This window comes from Candoia aspera, chromosome 11 (assembly GCF_035149785.1).
Source record: "Candoia aspera isolate rCanAsp1 chromosome 11, rCanAsp1.hap2, whole genome shotgun sequence".
NCBI classification, from domain to species: domain Eukaryota; kingdom Metazoa; phylum Chordata; class Lepidosauria; order Squamata; family Boidae; genus Candoia; species Candoia aspera.
In genome coordinates, this window is record NC_086163.1 from 3,681,019 (window position 1) to 3,699,273 (window position 18,255).

Here is an 18,255-nt window from a genome sequence, read left to right on the forward strand (position 1 = left end):
GAGGGGAATCCAAATTGAGAAAATAAAGGAAAAAGCTGGAAAAAACATGGAATTTTACCTCCAGGCACATACAGCGTAAACTCTTAGTAAACTCTTAGCACGTAGCTGCCAAACTGTTTGCTCCCAAGGCAATGTTAGCAAAGAAGGCAATAAAAAGAGACGTTGAAGGTTCTTAAAATGAAGGCTTTGCGCCCTCCGGTGTAAATGAAATACACTGGATCAGTTCTAAAGCATCCCAGGAAGGGACAGGTAACGAAAGGATAGTGTCCTGCTGTTCCACACCTTGTGTGTGTGTTGTGACATCTCGCACACATACAAAAGAGGTGGAACTTGTGTTGTGATGGCCTAATGCACTGGATCCAGCGGATGCCTCTGGAGCAGCGTTTCCAGAGTTCTTCAACTCCCAGAATTCTCAGTAATGACCATGCTGGCTGAGGAATTCTGGGAACTGAAATCCCCAGGTTGGAAAACATGGCATTAACGCACCTCCACCCACAGGGCAGCCTACTTCACAGTGCCAACATCTGACCCCAAGCTACACCTGAGCATTTCCATATTATTTGAATAAGTGCACACAGCTTCGGCTCTCCCCACGCAAACACGCATTTATTTTAATACAGATTTGTAAGACAAATTCAGACAGTTGATTGCCAAGTCCTGTATGCTTACTCTTCTCATCAGGAGCATGACCGTCAATGCTAGGCTACCCTTTTCAAGTGTGGTAGAGATCCAAAGGAAGCTGGCAAGCGGGCGTAGTGTTTTCAGCAGTGTCTCCTAACCTCGTGAACTTTAAGATGTGTGGACTTCAACTCCCAGAATTCCCCAGTCTGCATGTCCACACATCTTAAAGCAAGCTGGCTGGAGAATTCTGGGAGTTGAAGTCCACACATCTTAAAGTTGATGAGGTTGGGAAAGAGGTTTACAGAGTTTTCAGATTTTGCTAAGCCGTTGTGTTGTTTACTTGGCTTTGAGTTAGCATGTCTTGTGAACCCAGCCAACTGTGGTTTATTCAGCAGGCTAGAGTTAAACCATAGTTTAGTATGATACAGAACCAAGGCAGCAGATGAGACAAAGGGTTCTTTGCTCCAGGCATGGCATCTCTGGAGAACCAGCGCAACGCCTGACTTTTGCTAACAGCTGCATTTCCGATGCTGCTGGAGAGGCGAGCTAAAGGAGAAGGCACCTTGTTCAAGCCCTCTTGGAGAGCAAATGTGGGTGCTCCTCCCAGCCAGACCTTCCTGAGACTATAACACCTTTCCAGGGTTCATGAGGTTTTTGGGATCCAGGGCCAACTTGATCTGCCGCATGGTGGAAAGTGCCACTTCCCCGACTTCCTCGCGCAAAAGCTGACGTTTGCCCAGGCCGATGCCGTGCTCCCCCGTGCAGGTGCCACCCACTGCCAAGGCTCGCCTGGGGAAAAGGGGCAAAAGGTGTTGGTTATCGCCTTCAAAGCCCTACAGGGTATGAGTCCAGGTTACCTGATGGACCATCTCAAGCCCATTACATCGACCCGTCCCACCCAGTCAGGCAGAGAACACATGTTGGAGACCCCGGTCAGCGAAAGACTGTTGACTGATGGGGCCCAGGAAGACAGCCTCCTCTGCCATTGCCCCCAGCCTATGGAACGATCTTCCACCAGGGGTAAAGCGGGCCCCCGGCCTTCCGGAAAGGGGCGAAGACCTGGCTCTGCCACCTCACATGTGGCGTGAGGAGGGGTAATCAATCCTGGGGGTGGTTAGCACCCTGGAGATGCTCCTGTAGACCAAGAACCTTTTAACATCTATGTCTTGGACTATATTTTTTTATCTAAGAATATTGTTTTATTGTATTTTAACGACTATTCTTGTTTTATTGTAAACCACCCAGAGTCGCTCTTTGAGTGAGATGGGTGGTGACTAAATTTGAAATATAAATAAATATATATAAATGAAGAAATAAAAGAGAACAAAAGGCAGGCCCCAAATCTCACTCCCAAGGCTGAGAGAAGTAGAGGGGCTTGGCATTTCCCCCTGATCTATATGTCTCTATCTCTCTATCCCATCTCCCTCCCTCCTTCCCTTGGATGGATGGATGGTTGGATTTATCTGTTCTCTTAAGAGGCTATTCTTCCTCCAGAAGGCAAAGTATCTTCAGCCGAAGGGCAAAGGAATATCAAACAGGGTTTGGGGAAAATATGAGCAAGCCGTTAAGCGGGTATTCAGTCCCAAGGCAAAGGAGAGCGTGAGAAAGGAACTCAGAATAGCCCACCTTAACTTCGTTAATCCAAGAGAGAAACTAGGAGCACCTTTCAAAACCAACACTACCCCTTCAAGGTAGGCCAGGTCAAGCAGACACTGCAGGGATTGTAACAAGGTAGGATAACAGCATCTTGAAAGCTTGACAAGGTTTCTCTCTGACCCATCTTGTATTAAACAAAATCAAGGGGGGATTATTCTGAGTTTCTTTCTCACTGTTCCCCGTTTCTCTGGACTGGGGAAACTTTTCTCAAAGCCCCCCACAATGATTCTTTTATACCCAGGTCATTTCTAAATTCCCTCTCAGTAACTCGTGCCTTTCCCCAAAGTGGACCAAAACCAGCCTCTGCACATAGGGGATGAGAGGCTAAAAGAAAAATTCAGGGCTATCCCTGGCCACAAGGCCACTGCCCACCTTTGCTGTTGACCCATCTGCATGTGAAAGGGCTCTTTCATGCTCCCCCTCAAATGCTAGACAGAAAGCTTCTCCCCCCACTCTGCCCCACCCCGTCCGCCTACCTGGCCAGACGTTTGGCAAACTCGGCCACTCTCTTCTTTTCTTCAACATCTTCAGGATCATGAATCAGCAGGCAGTGAAAGTTGCCGTCCCCAACGTGGCCAACGAGAGGACCTGGAGACATGAAAGGGAGCATCACCCCTCCTTTCAGGCTCCCTTAATGGGGCACCAGTTCTTTGGAATTCCAGCTCCTATCATCCTGGGAAGGAAGGGCCCTGGAGCCCCTTCCCGTGTGGAACCCAACCATTCGTCGTTCTGTACTAGAACTGGCCAGCTAAGATTAGTCAGACATTTAATCCTGGATGACTTTCTGGCTATAGTGAGACTCAACAGTCCACCTTCTGGCTGAGGCTCTCACCAACCGGGTTGGGCCTGTTTGTGCTTCAGTGTTACGGGAACCCAGCCACTGGTTTAGCTGCAATATGATTTACTTGCCAGGAGAAAACCTGTTAATGGGCAACTGACTTTTGTTTACCTGGGTTTAGAGTTTAGTATGCTGCACAAACCCAGCCTTTGTTAATTATTCCTTTAAAAGACGCCAATAGGCTTTGAGAATGGCTTTTCTATACAGCCAAGATTAGTAGGTTTGTTTTAAACCTGCCTTCATTTAATCTGATGAAAGGTAATTTGCTTTAGAATGTCTTTCAAAGCAAGAGAGAATTTTGGTGCAGTTTCCCTGAGTTGGAGAGCTGTGCTGAGGTGTCCAGGACAATCCTGTCTTTCACTGCACAAACATCTGTCCAGCTGTTTGCCACCTCCCTGGCTTCTCACATTTCCATTGACTCCCAAGGAGATACATCAAGAGGGGCTCCTCCTGGGGGGAGGGGTTGGATTCAGAAGTGTGGGCAGCCAAGGTGGTTGCAGAGGGTGGAAAAATACCAGAGAACAGCAGCCCAGCAGAAGCCCTTGCGTACTATCAACATGGAAGTCGAGCTGAAGAACACCAAGGTGAATTTGAAGGACATTCTCAAGCACCCAGTGAATCTAATCAAAGAACAAAACCTGCTTTTTCAAGACCATTTTGAGAGAGAAACTGGAAGACAAGGATTCGGGGAATATTAGTTTAAGTTCTCTCCTCAACACACACAGAGAAAAACACGCACGGTGTTAGGAAGGAGTTGCTGGACCAAGCTGGAGAAAGAGCAGGGCAAATTAAACTGTATGCCAAGACCTGGCTCTCTGGAACAGTCCATAATGCTGGGAAACGTGGAAAGAAAGAGAAGATGATAACCGGCAGCAAGGTGGATGGTCTTGATTGCAGTGGTGATGGGTGTACTGTTGGAAGACTTGAAGGATCTGTTTGGGGACATCAGCCTGGAGAAGGTCTGTGTAGGTGATTGCTAAGGGTCAACAGCCATACAGGTAGTCCTTGCTTAACAACCACAATTGGGACCAGAATTTTGATTGCTAAGTGAAGCAGTCATTAAGTGAATCCAGCCCGATCTTACTACCTTTTTGCAGCAGTTGTTAAGCGAATCACTGTGGCCATTAAGTGAATCACCATGGTCATTAAGCAAATCACGCGGTTCCCCATTGATTTTGCTTGCCAAAAAGGAAGGCCGAAAATGGTGATCACATGACCATGGGATGCTGTGATGGTCATAAATGCGAACTGGTTGCCAAGCGCCCAAATCATGGATCATGTGATTGCAGGGACATGGCAACGGTTGTAAGTGTGAGGACCAGTTGTAAGTCATTTTTTCCAGCACCGTTGTAAGTCCAAACCATCACTAAACAAATGGCTGTTAAGTGAGGACTACCTGTAATCAATCAATCAATCAGTACAAAGACCCATGTCTCTGGAGAAGGCTCTAATACTGAGAAAGGCAGAAGGAGAGAGAAAAGATGACCAGCAGCAAGGTGGAGGGATAACGATGGGCGCACCGTTGGAAGAGTTGAAAGACCAGGTTACGGGCAGATCATCACAGAGAAAATCTATCTCTGTGCTTGCTAAGAGTTGACTCCAATGTGATGGGACATAATCAAATCAAAAGCTGTGACAATCTGCTATGAATGTTTTTTTTAAAAAGGAACCGAATGCTACAAAGTCAGATTATAGGGGTGTCTGCAGGGCAGGTCAAAAACATCAAAATGATGGCCACACCCATGTGACCAGCTCTTTTTTTGTGTGTGTTGCATACAGAAAAGGTTCGATTGCCTAGGCACAGCCACTGTCTTGACTTTTTTGACCCCCTACCTGCAGATTCCTCTGATGTCTTTTTGCTTCATTATAACAGCTGACAAAATTTGGTTGTGGTCAAGGAGATTATTCCTTTGAGTGGTCAACGCTCAGCCCAGGGGACTAGTTTAATTTTTTTTTCCTCTAAAAGCAAAACCTTAAATAAAGCAAAGCAGAAAGGTCTCTGAGCCTTGTCAGTGATCTTTTTCAGGTGTCACAAGTGCTTTACCTTTTATTCTATGGGAGAATGCAGATGGATTAAAGATGATACATCTTTTAAGATCATAACCAGACTATTATTGGACAGAAATATAAATGGTCATCAGAAGCAAGGGGGGCAGAAAATGTGGAAGGACCCTGCCCCACAAGCTCTGCTTGTTTCGTGTGTTGTGATGTTGCATGCATGCACAAAAGGGACAGAGCGTGTGTCCTGACAGCACAATGCCCCTTTCATATTGGCCCTCGATCCCACAGAACCACTGTTGATCCCACAGTTGCAAGGTGAGGGACTGGCCAATTCCCCCATCTCCTGGGCAGGACCGCCAAAGAGCCTTGCGGCTAAGGCATCCGTGCCGATTCCAAACCGTGTTCCTGGCATCAGCTCACCTGTGAGCTTGGAGTCCAGCAGATCTTCCTTAGTTTCTAGCAGGACCCCGGGGAGGCGTGAGAGAGGCACACACACATCCGTGGAGTAGCCCTGGGGGGAGAGAGAGAGGAGGGAAGGTGGCAGGTGAGTATGCAGACCTGCTCAGCTGATGCTTCTGCGCTCCCGGGCAGCACAAGGGCTCCAAATTGGTTTAGGTATAGAAAAGAGATGCCACACGGGCATCCCAGCAATGCCAGGGAAGTCTTCCATGCGCAGCCAAACATCCAGTCTTTGAAGAACAGATGCTCAATTGACTTGAAAACCAATCTAAAACGTGTAGCCTTGTCTTCTGCAGACAAGTTCCTTGTAGGACTTCAACTTCCAGAATCCTCAGGAGGCACAACAAATGAACTCTAGTTCTGGGCATTTGGGATGGATACACGCTTGGGGGAGAGTGGAGTACTGTGGATCAGTGTTTTTCAACCTTAGCAACTTGAAGATGTGTGGACTTCAACTCCCAGAATTCTCCAGCCAGCCATGCTGGCTGGGGAATTCTGGGAGTTGAAGTCCACACAACTTCAAGTTGTTGAGGTTGAGAAACCCTGCTATAAGTCAACATCATCAGCCAGATTTGAAGTTCAGAACTGGGGGCAAGAAAAGCTCAAGGAGATCATTCTAGACCTCTCAAAAAAGTGAGCCAAACCGCAAAGTGGAAGACTGCTCTTTCAAGATCCCTGGTTGCCTTCTGGCCCACTCCGACTCACCTTTTTGCCAGGGCGAAGAGCCAAAGCTGCATACCAAGCATTGTGCCGAGCTGTCCACAGCTGTCCACGGGCCTCCGGTTCCCGGGCCCACACAAAGTCCGAGCCCCCATTCAATTGCACAATCTCCCCTGCAGAGGGAGACCTGCATCAAAATCCCACTTCTCCCACCAACAACAACCTGTTCCTAATGATTGGGTTCATAGGGTGATTTAACCCTGATTTACTGAATCATACACAAGCGCCTAGGTCTGTGCATCACCCAAGCCCTACGCAGTTCACACAACTCTCTGAGCCTACACCAGTCAAAGCAGACAGCTTCGTGCACTGTGCAAACTCAGCCACCATCCTTCCACGCACCCCTCCCCAGCCCGCCTGCACGGGACATACCTGTGGCTCGTACCTGCTCCTCCACACTCTGCTGAGTGCCGTGAAACTCCAGGAAGAGGGTGGGCAATTCGGCATAGCTCAGGCCACTGTAGCGGTTACAGGCACCCATCATAACCTCATCCAGGAACTCTGTGGGGGAGGGAGACACTGACATATGAGACTGCAAAACAGAGGGCTGGCCAGCCTGGCCTACCAAGGACCAGCAGCCAGTTTTTGAATTACACAGTGCTCTTTTTCCACCCTGTTTACAGTAAAAGTATCGTAAAAATGCACTAAGAGAGGGGATCATATTTCCATATCTGTTGAGCTGGTGACCCGAGAAGGAAGGTGCAGTTTGGAGACATTACAGGAAGTCCTCGCTTAACAACCGCAATTGGGATTGAAATCTCAGTTGCTAAGCGATGCAGTCATTAAGCAAGGCATCACTTAACCAGACCCAATTTTACGACCATTTTTACTGCAGTCATTAAGCGAATCAATGGTTCCCTATTGATTTGGCTTGTTGGAAGCTGGTTGGGAAGGTCGCAAATCGCGATCACACGACCTCAGGATGCTGCAACTGGTCGCAAATATAAGCGGGTTGCCAAGTGCCCAAATTGTGATCACGTGACCCCAGGGGTGGTATGATGGTCATAACTTCCGAGGATGGGTCATAAGTAACTTTTTTAGCCCCGTCATATCTCCGAACCATTGTTAAATGAATGGTTGTTAAGCAAGGACTACCTATGAGCAGATACACATTCATGGTGCTTTATTTTGTTTATTGATTCAATTTATTCTCCCCTCTCTTTTTCTAGCTGGTGCTCAAGGCAGTCAAGAAAACTTAAACAAAACCAGCATGTAAAAAGTTAAAATTAAAATTCACAGGAAAGGAGGCCTTAAGAACCGTTTTAACCGTTCAAAGCCTGGGAAAAGGCACTTGCTTTTCTGCTCACCAGAAAAAAGTCAATGAAGGACAGAAAAGGCCAAATAGCTGCAAAAGCCTTTTGAGCAGTTGCACCAGGAACCTCGCTGATTTTTCAGAGAAGGCCTCAGGAAAGCAGCACCGTTTGGACAGGCCCAGTTCAGAAGTCACCAGTTTGGGGCCACCCAGCTGGGTTTAAGCTGCGATGACCCAGATTCCCCTCCAATGAGCCTCAGCCCAGAATCCATGCTTCTGTCGGCCAACCTCAGCCTGCCTCCGTGCCAGAGACCAGGGGGAATGTGCCGCCAGTTCCCAAAGCCGTTCCAAAATCTTTGTGCTACCTCACGTTCAGGGTGCTTGGGAATTTCCTTTAAATTTCTCAGGGGGCAGGTTGGGGTTTGCACGATTGCCACAGAGGCGGCAGGAGGGCCACTGGGGTGCTGGTGTTTCTAGTGCGACATTTCTCTCCACCCCTCCATAGCCTCCCTGCTTGCCCAAGCTTCTCAGTCCGGAAAGGCCCCAAAGGAAAAGCTGCCCCAGCTGACCTGCAAGACCCAGAGCGTCACTAGATGGCAGCAGGGAGCAACCATTTTATGTATCTCTCTGCTGCCAACCACAGGTCCTCTAGAATTCTGCAGGGAGGAATCCCTTCCCGATGCCTTCCTTAGGATTGAGTGGAAACAGAGGAAACCAGCAAGGCCAGGGGTTGTGGACAAGAGGTTGTACCAGAGGTGTCTGCAGGGTATGGTCCAAAAAGCCAAGATGGCATCCACAACACGCTTCAATCGCACTGTGGCTGCAAACTTGACGTTTGGACCATGCCCTGCAGACACCCATAGCTTGTACGATGGAACACAAGCCATCCAGACATAGCCACCACCCCCTTAGCAAGTCCAAGGGCACCACAGCACCCCTCTGAAAGCAAATTCTCTTTCCTCAAACGTGAATGAGAAACAATATTGAATGGAAATCTTGCAGCCCCTCCCCGCCCGATTCCTTTGTGCCTCCCCAGTTCCCCTTTCCCACTAACACTGTAACTTCCCCCACTACTACTGTAATGCGCTCTACATGGGGCTACCCTTGAAGAATATCCGGAAGCTTCAGCTGGTCCGGAACGCAGCCCTGCAAACAATCTCGGGCGTTCCAAGATTTGCACACGTAACACCTTTGTTGCGTGAGCTGCACTGGGCCCCAGTTTGCTTCCGGGTCTAGTTCAAGGTGTTGGTCATCACCTTTAAAGCCCTACATGGCATGGGGCCAGGATATCTGAGGGACCGTCTCATCCCTATTACATCGACCCGCCCCACCCGGTCATGCAGGGAGAGCATGTTATGGACCCCATCCGTAAAAGCAGTCCATCTAGCGGGGTCCCGGAAGCGCGCCTTCTCTGCTGTAGCTCCCGCCCTTTGGAACATCCTTCCCCCAGAGGTGAGACAGGCCCCCTCGCTCCCGCACTTTCGAAAAAGACTGAAGGCCTGGTTCTGTCAGCAGGCTTGGAATGGGAGGGGGAACAGTCATACCTGGGGATGGCTAGCGCCCTAAAGTGATTTTGAGGGGCCTGTTACACTCACGGACTGATTAAAATCTGTTGCCACTTAGATTTTATTATATTTTTATTTTATTACATTGTTGTATTGGAATGGTTTTATATCTTAACTTCATTTTATTGTAAACCACCCAGAGTGGTTTATTTATTGTAAACCACCCAGAGTGGTGAGGCAGAGATGGGCGGTGAATAAATTTATAAATTAAATAAATAAACAAACATGCAGGGTCCTACTCACCAATGCGGGCAACGGGCAGCCCGGCTTGGAGGACCTGCACAGTGCTGTCCACGGCCGCTTGCACGCTGGGGAAGGCACAGACAGCCGCCACGGTGGCCTCAGGAATGCCGTGCAGTCTCAGCGTGGCCTGGGTGATGAACCCCAGGGTCCCCTCCGAGCCCACAAACAGCCCCGTTAGGTGGTATCCAGCAGCACTCTTCCTGGAGAGGAAGAAGGAACCTGGTGAGGTCTAAGAACCCAAACTAGGTCCCATTCCCTGTTTTTAGCACCCCATTTGTGACCAACACTTGACTACGTGACAACATCTCACCCAGTTTTGCTGATCTCCAAAAGGGAAGCAGGGTTAGATCCGGTGGACATGCATGGAAAATGCCAGGGCTATAGGAAAGGAATACCAAACCACTTCTGTGTCACCAGCCCAGTTATACTGGTGTATAACTGGGCAACCACACCTGGCCTGTAAAAATCCAGAGGAGCAGTAGAAGACAGAGAAAACTGTCTCTGCAGCTCTGAAGAGCTTTTGCTGAGCTTGAAGACTGCACTCAATGCAGCCATGTGACCTGCTCCCCCTACTGGCATGCGCTGCAACTGCAGGTATCTCTGAATAAGGACAGGAGCATCAGCCAGGTGCCCAGAGATCACCCAACAGCAAAGTCTGAATTCCTTTCTGACATTCTTTGCACACTTCGTTGTAAGAGATCAGCCGTATCTTTAGACCACATCACAGTTTGTTTCAGCATCAGATGCTCTTTGAATGTAGCTTCTTTTGGGGGGCGGGGGAGAACAATTCATTTCAGGATGACTCAGAAACTGAATTTTTCACCCAGGACCTACGATCCCCAAGAGACATCACACAACCTGATGTCATCATCCAACTCAGGCAAATTACATATTTCATAATTTCACGCCATGCCCTCCGACACAACTCTGCCTTGTGATGTCTTCATGGCTTCTACCAGACACCAGTCACACCCATTATGACAGGATTTGTGTGATGACTTCTTAACACACAGGACCTCACTGTGGTTCTCCTGGATTCCTATCATTCTTTTCCCACACACACCAAGCCTATTGTCTCAAAGCTGCACCCTTGGCACTTAAACATTCTTAAGCAGACTGCAGTGGCTTGCTACCAGTGGGGAAGATGTGCATCTCTGCAGGGCACCACAGAGGAGCCACCCTTGTAAGATGTGAGCACAAGCTCACAGAGAGACTTTTGCCATGAGAGTACCCTGCCTACGACACACACAGCTGAGAGCCAAGGTGGGAGAGGCGGCAGAGGCGAGGTGTTACCTGGGCCACCGGTTCTGACCAGCTGTGTGCAGGACTCTCCCATCAGGCAGGACCACCTGTAGGTTGAGGACATTCTGGCGCATGGTGCCATAGCGCACCGCGTTCGTCCCAGAGGCTGCAGTGGCCACCATGCCACAGAGTGAGGCGTCGGCCCCAGGGTCTGAGGAGGAAGGGAACGGCAAGGTGAGAGGAGAACCACCACCCTGGAGTCCTCCGACCTGCCCAAGAATCGCAGAAACCTAGCCACCCCTTAGGCCAGACTTCTGACAGTGACCAGACCTGTGCTGAGTTCAAAAGGCTACAGCCAGTGGGGAAATCCAACTCTTTTGTCTACACACCATGCACAATGCAGGTGGTGGCTGTTTTAGCTCTCCTGCCAGGGCATCCATAGGGAGTGGTCAAAATAGTCAAGAGGGCTCCTGCAACAGTATAATCAAAGCTCTGGTTTTTATGCAGATATGTGCATATATGACCCAGGTTGGTGCAGTGGTGAAGGCACCAGGCTAGAAACGGAGAGACCGTGAGTTCTAGTCCCACCTTGAACAGAAAGCCAGCTGGGCGACCTCGGGCCAGTCACTCTCTCTCAGCCCTGGGAAGGAGGCAAGGGCAAACCACTTCTGAAAAACCTTGCCAGGCAGTCCCTGAGAATCGGACACGATGGAACGGATTAAAAAAAAAATGTGGATGTGTATGCAACAATCATAAAAAATAGAGCTTCAGTTGCACCATCACACCCATCTTAACTTTTTTGACCATACTCTGTGGACATCTTTGTCCCCTGCCTTGGACCTCATGCCCCAAACCTCAGCGTTTCTGCTAAGGACGAAGAGCACGGCCTGTTTCAAATGGGCGGAAAGGATCAGACCAGCTGCTTTGTTTGGGGTTAGATCAGCCCACCCAGCTCTGGATCAACCCGGTTTATTTAGGGGGCACCTTAGATGGCACCCTAAGGGCCATCTACCCTCCATAACGTGGGCCAAGCCCTGGCAAAGCTGAAATGTGCCTTGCATTAATTTATTTTTCAATATACCGTAGACTGTGATAACTATACTGCATGTGGCTGCTCCTCATCTACTTCATCGTTTCCTCCTGCTCCATAGTCAAAATAAATTTGAGGCAAATGCTTGGAGGGCTCCCAGGGGCTTCATCGAGACCTGGGCCAAGGGGCATCCATGGGGGGGGGGGGTCAAAAGGGGTGTGGCTCTGAATCCACAGTGGCCATGATCTCGACTTTTCTGACCCCTTCCGTGGGGGCCCTGCCTGAGTCTCAGCTGGAGCACCTGGGGGCAGGAGTACAACGCAGTCTGCCCCAACCCCGCAGGGCGAGGCCCCCCAACCTTGGGGCCACCGATGCCCCCCAACTCTCTCCAAGCTGCCATACCAACAGGGAACCAGAGCCCACTCCCTCGCAAGAATCTGTTCAGAGCCTTGCGGGTCACTCCTGGCTCTACAGCAACGGTGAAATCTTCAGGGTGAAGCTCAGAAATTTGGTCCATTTTGGTCAGGTTGACGCACACACCACCCTGCGGGAAACACAGGCAGCGTTCACATGACAGGTGAAACACCAGGACCTGGATTATGAAAATGCAGCTGCTGTCACTTGCTTCTGCTTCAAGTTTTGCAGAATCAAACCTTCTTCTGGAACGCTGTTGCCGACTCCCACTCTAAGCTGCAGCCATGGAATCTCCTGGTGGCGTCCACTCTAATTACTCATGGACCCTACTGTCTTATTGACAGTCAGCTACAAGCAGCCACTCAGCGGGGGGGGGGGGGATATGCTGCACTCAAAGAAGTGAATCATACTGGGTTTACTGGGACGGTCTCATTCACACGTTGGTTGTGCTACGACCAGGATTGCATCTCACATGTTTCTAATGTTAGGAAAACCCAGCCAGAGTTCCCATTGGGGGGAAACAGGCTGGGGGGCAGATAGTCTCCCATAAACCTTCTTAGCCCCCCCCCCCCGCCCCGCAAAGCCGGTCTGCCCCTTCTTAATTAGATGGCTCACCAAGCTATAGGCAAAACCTGGCAGGGCCATTCAGCGCAAGAGGGACCGGTGGGTGCGAAAGGAAAGCTGGCTATCAGGCTCATGGAGAGCAGCCCCCTCCCCTTAGGTCTCTCTCTGCAGTAGTCAGGACTTGAACCCGGGTCTCCCTCCTCCTGGCCCAGCCCTGCAAAGCCCTGGGAAACTCTTGGCTCTGGATTAGGATCCCACGCCATTCGAGGCTGGGACGAGCAGCTGCACGCCATCCCTCCCCTGGTTTGCTTAGCATGCCAAATCCAAATATGGTTTGGTGTGGGTAAGTGTCTGGGAAACCCAGCCACTGGCAGTTGGTAAACCATGATTTATGGCTTGGGGTGTGGCACACGTCAGCCTTGTAGCTCACCCAAGAACAAAAGAAACCACAGCTCAGTGCAAAGCACACATGCCGTCCATGCAGCGCTCTCATCTACGGCTGATCACAACCATCCCGGCTGATAGACCAGGGCTCAGAGGTCCCACAAACCAACTTTGAATAAACCACAGTGACATAAATGTAGGCTGGGCACAGTTTGCAAACCCCGCTGAACTAGAGCTATCCCCAGTGAAGACTCAGGCCAGGATTAAGCCTCAAGAGCGTCCATAGGAACTGGGCCACCCACCCTCCACCCCCGGTTGCAGTTTCTCCCAGTTCCTTACCTGCACCGCAGTGACCCCTCCTTCCAGCCCCGTGCCCGTCCCGAAGGGGATGACGGGCACCCCTCGGCTGTAGCACATCGCTGCCAGCAAGCTGACCTGCTCCACGCTCTGGGGCCAGACCACAGCATCTGGGGGGCAGCTCCTAGGAAGGAGGGACACAGAGGCAAAAAATTGGGAGGGGGCCAGGAGCACCTTTTCCGACAAACAAACTTCATTAAAAGGCATCAGCTGCAGTCTGGAAAACGGCTAGCACACCTCTCCCCCCGCCACGTTCACAGAAGTGAAAATGACAGAGCCTTTTGGGGGACAGCGCGGCAGGGGCCCCAGGGCCCCTACAACAAGAGGGTCAATCCACCATACAATTCAGGATTTGAAATGATCGAGAGATACAGGTAGTCCTCGCTTACCGACTGCCTTGTTTAGTGACCAAAGTTACAACCATGTACAAAATACAGCCTTGTGACCAATCCTCGTATCTGCAACTGCTGCAGCATCCCCGCAGTTACGTGATCACCATTTGCACACTTCACAGCTGGCTTCCAACAAGCCAAGTCAATGGAGAACGCAGAAGTAAAATCGCAAGTCGTGGTCACGTGACGTCTTGCTTAACGACTGTGATTTGCCTAACGACAGAAGCAGAAGTGAGGTTCTAACTCCAGCACAGTCACGTGATTCTCTGCTTAGCGACCACGGCGCTTAATAACAGAGTTGCCAGTCCCAATTGCGGTCACTAAGTGAGGACTACCTGTATCCACTTTTTTTATTCCAAGCTGTATCAGAGAAAATATAACCCCAAATTATTTCACAAGTTTGGGATTCCCCATTTGGTTGCGATTCCTTGGCTTCCATGGAGGAACAAACAGCAGACACCGGATGCAGTGAGGAAAAGAGGGTGAGAGCTCTGAACGAGCATCACAAGCATCTCGGGGGCCTGAAGATGTTCTGGTGACAGGTGCATTTTCCACCTCCTGATGTAGGAAAAGGAGAAGGCAAGGAAGGTGAGCGTACCTGTGCATGGACTCATCCCGCCCATGTTGCTCACAGACAATGGTGGCTGTGGACACATTGGGGCTCCCTACAACCGCTCTCAGGGAACTGAGGAAGTCCTCCGTCAGCCACTCCTGGGGAAGGAAAGGAGGCCACGTGGAGATCACAACACGAGGAGGCGGAGTTTGTTTGCGGCTATTCCATATAGATTCTGAGGTGATAGCAAGTCTGTATTACATTCCCCATAGCCACCTCCTTCCCAGCCACGGATTCGGCAGACACGGACTGAGGTTCTTAATCCCTTTCTCTACCTTCTGTTTTGCACCACTTTGTCTGAGGCACTAAAACAGACCCCAGCCAACGGGATTTAAAAAGGGAAAGCCTCCTTCCAACGGAGCTCGGCTCCTGGTGGCTTTATAGACCTCTCTGCATAGTGTTCTTGGGAACCATATGCCATTTCCTGGAACTCTCCAGTGAGCTCCCATTCTAATATTAACCATTCTTTGGCCTCTTGGGAGCTAGCCAAAACCCAGCTGGCCTGGAAGGCCATGCAATTGCTAATACTGAATGTAATATTGATTTATTCTGTATGTATGTATTTATTGCTGCACTAACTTGTTGCAGTTTGTCAACTGCCCAAAGTCATTTAGGCCTGACGTGGGTTAAAAATCTTATAAATAAATATGCAACTTCCCTGTAATGGGCAGAAATCCAACAGGTGAAGCTTTAGGGCCCTGTTTTTCAAACTTGGCAACATTTAAGACCGGTGGACTTCAAGGCCCAGAAAGCTGGCTGGGAAATTCTGGGAGTTGAAGTCCACCCATCTGAGAGTTGCCAAGTTGGAAAATCGCTGCTTTAGGGCTTCCATTCTAGAAAAGAAAAAAATAAATAGTAACAACGACCTGGCTGACTTCTTGCAATTGTGGAAAGTAACCACACACCGCCCACTAACCAGGCTGCTTCGCACGACAGCCTGGGCTGCGGTCCGACCGACTGGCCTGCTGCGGCTCCTCTCATCGGGTGGGGACGGCGGCCAGGCCAGCAAAGCAACCCAGCTCTGCGCAGCTCCCTCCGACCCAGGCTGGCCGCGCCCTCCAACCCGCCCGTGCGGGGCTGCATTCGCGAAGCCGCCTTCCAGCTCCCGGGGCAGAAGAGCCGAGCCAGCCCAGCCCAGCGCAGCCCAGCCCCCGCAAACACGCGGGGCGCAACCGGGGCCAGCAGGGTCCTCCCTTCCCCTCCCGAGGGAAACCGAAGCATCGGGTTTGGCACAGCGGGGGGGGCAAGAAAAAAGACCCCCCCCGCCCCGCGCCCCCGCGCGCGCTGGCAGGCAGAAAGCGAGCGGATCAGCGGCCGGCCCGAGCCAGCTCTCTCCGGGCAGGGCTGAGGCTCTCCCGCGCAGGGAGCGCGGCCACCCCCAGGCCCCGGGTCCCCGGAAGCGCCCCGCCGCAGAGGGACCGTGCCCGGCCGCCCTGCCCGCCGCCGCCGCTACCTTGCCGGGCGCCGCGGAGAAGCGCCTGGCCGCGCAGCCCAGCGCGCGCCCCAGGGCCATGGCGGTCCGCGGGGCGGGGCGGGGCGGGCCGGGCCGGGCCGAGCGCGGCGGGGAGGCGGCGCCGCCCGGCGGCGGCTTAAGGAGCGGCGGCGGCGGCGGCGGCGGCGGCGGCCGCCCCCTGCCCCTGTCCCGCGCGCCCCTCCCGGCTTCTCCGGCGCGTGCTCGTTGCCAGCTTGCGAGCGCCGCGTCGCCCAAAAGCAGCGCGGCGGCCCCCAGCGGTGAATCCGGAGACTTTCCAAAAGCGCGTTTCTCCTCCGGGCGTCTGGCTTTGCCCCCCGGACCGGGCCTGCTTATCTCAGCTGCATGAAGGTGGCACCAAAGTTAACCGGCACTTCAGGGAAATGAAGTGCCCGACTGTAACAGTTCGCTATCAGATTTTAATGGTGCTGAACGGCCATCCCTGGTGGGTGGGGGGGAGATGACCCATAAATATCGGGGGTCATAAAAACTAGCAACGTTAAACATTTCTATTCTCTAGATTACGAACAGAGAGCCAGTCTGGTCTAGTGGTTAAGGCTCCAGGCTTGGATGAGGGAACTGTTCTTTCTCTTGGCAAAGGCAAGAGCCGCGTTTCTCAACCTGGGCAACTTTAAGCTGGGTGGACTTCAACTCCCAGCTTGGCTGGCTGGGGAATTCTGGGAGTTGAAGTCCACCCAGCTTAAAGTTGCCCAGGTTGAGAAACACTGCAGTAAACCATGATTCAAGAAATACAGGTTGAACCAAACTTCTCTTGCACTAGGGGTGGCTCCCTAGGAAGCGTGAGTAAAACTGCATCAGAAATCATCTCAAATAAGAGGTTTTGAATGGGGAGGGGTTATCTATTTGCACTCTGAACACCTGGATACTCAGGACCACGGGGTTACGAAGCTGCAACTTTCTTCTTTTTTTTCTCTTTTGAATCACGTTTAGAAACCAACTGTCAATTCTGTTTTGCTTCAAGGGCTTGAGCATGAAACAAAGGGCAAGGAAGTTAATAATTCCTTCATTACCTTGGAGTACAAGGGTGTGACGTGTGTGGCCTCTGGGCACAAAATGTTCAGAAACAGCCAGTGCTGCTGGCCTGGCAAGGAAGGTGGCACCAAAGTTAACTGGCACTTCAAGGAATAGGTGGCCAACTGTAACAGTTCACTATCAAATTTTAATGGTGCTGAACGGCCATACCTGGTGGGTGGGGGGGAGATGACCCATAAATATCGGGGGTCATAAAAACTAGCAACGTTAAACATTTCTGTTCTCTAGATTACGAACAGAGAGCCAGTCTGGTCTAGTGGTTAAGGCTCCAGGCTAGAAACTGGGAGGCTGTGAGTTCTAGTGCCGCCTCAGGCATGAAAGCTGGCTGGGTGACCTTGGGCCAGTCACTCTCTCTCAGCCCAAGTCACCTCACAGGGTTGTTGTTGTGGAGAAAGGAGGAGGAGGAAGGGGTTTAGGTATGTTCACTGCAGAGTTATTTATAAAAATAATAAAGGCGGGATAATAATAAATAAAACAAATAGAGCCAATTTGGTGCAGTGGTTTAGGCTCCAGGCTAGAAACTGGGAGACCGTGAGTTCTGGTCCCGCCTGGGGCTTGAGCCCAGCTGGGGGACTTTGGGCCAGTCCCTCCCTCTCAGCCCACGCTGTCAAGCTCGGGCAACAAAAGGTTCCCTCTGAGCTGCTGATTCCCACTTTGCAACCGAGCCAAAGGCTCCCTTCGCTTCCAACTCCTTCCACCTCTCCTTTGCTTGATTTCCCCACGATTACCCACTGCATTTAAGTATCATCGTCCCTTTAACCTTCCTGCTGAACTGTCCACTTGGCCAAGCTGCACAGATCCATGGCTTTCCAGCCTCTTTCCTTTGGAAGCCATTTTATTATTTTAGAACTTTTCTCTGGAGCTGGTTTCCTGGGAGTTGCAGAACTTCTGGTGACAGGGTGGGATTTTTCTTTTTCTTCTAAACTGTGTTAAAAGTTTATTTTGAGAGCCAGTTTGGTGTAGTGGTCAAGGCACCAGGCTAGAAACCGGGAATCTGTGAGTTCTAGTCCCGCCTTGGGCACAGAGCCAGCTGAGCAACCTTGGGCCAGTCACTTTCTCTCAGCCCTAGGAAGGAGTCAGTGGCCAACCACTTCCAAAAAACCTTGTCAAGAAAACTGCAGGGACTTATCCAGGCGGTCTCCGAGAATCGGGACACGACTGAACGGGGGGGGAAAAAAAGATAAACATCAAGCAGTCAAGATAGGATCCTTGACACTTCAGCAACGTGGGCTAGAATTCTGCAGCTGGAATTTCATTGCTCCGTGACGTAATTAGGGTATTGCGAGTGATCAAGTCGTTTCTAAAAGTTATATTTGTTTATTTTGCATTTTTGTTGTTTGCTGGAGCCTTGGCCTGAGAAATGTAGAAGCCTGAGCTCAG

At 50.9% G+C, this 18,255-nt stretch overlaps 1 protein-coding gene across 1 annotated transcript; it reads right to left on the minus strand.

Moving 5' to 3' along the window:
* Nucleotides 1-579: 579 nt before the first annotated feature.
* LDHD (lactate dehydrogenase D) lies at nt 580-15,891 on the minus strand. The gene is made up of 11 exons (XM_063313022.1): nt 15,805-15,891; nt 14,337-14,449; nt 13,329-13,470; nt 12,030-12,171; nt 10,649-10,808; nt 9,356-9,555; nt 6,668-6,796; nt 6,281-6,408; nt 5,537-5,627; nt 2,754-2,865; nt 580-1,410 (listed from the first exon to the last, which is right to left on the minus strand). The coding sequence occupies exons 1-11, from the start codon at nt 15,862-15,864 to the stop codon at nt 1,245-1,247; spliced, it is 1,443 nt and encodes a 480-aa protein (XP_063169092.1). The 5' UTR covers nt 15,865-15,891; the 3' UTR covers nt 580-1,244.
* Between the last annotated feature and the right edge of the window lie 2,364 nt (nt 15,892-18,255).

Excerpts from the sequence above, each read along its gene's own strand:
- LDHD (XM_063313022.1), bottom strand. The coding sequence starts at position 15,864 with ATGGCCCTGGGGCGCGCGCTGGGCTGCGCGGCCAGGCGCTTCTCCGCG. Across the intron at positions 14,450-15,804 it reads TCTCCGCGGCGCCCGGCAAG|GAGTGGCTGACGGAGGACTT; the intron begins GTAGCGGCGGCG and ends TTCCTTCCCCAG. Across the intron at positions 5,628-6,280 it reads CTCTTCGCCCTGGCAAAAAG|GGCTACTCCACGGATGTGTG; the intron begins GTGAGTCGGAGT and ends CTCTCCCCCCAG.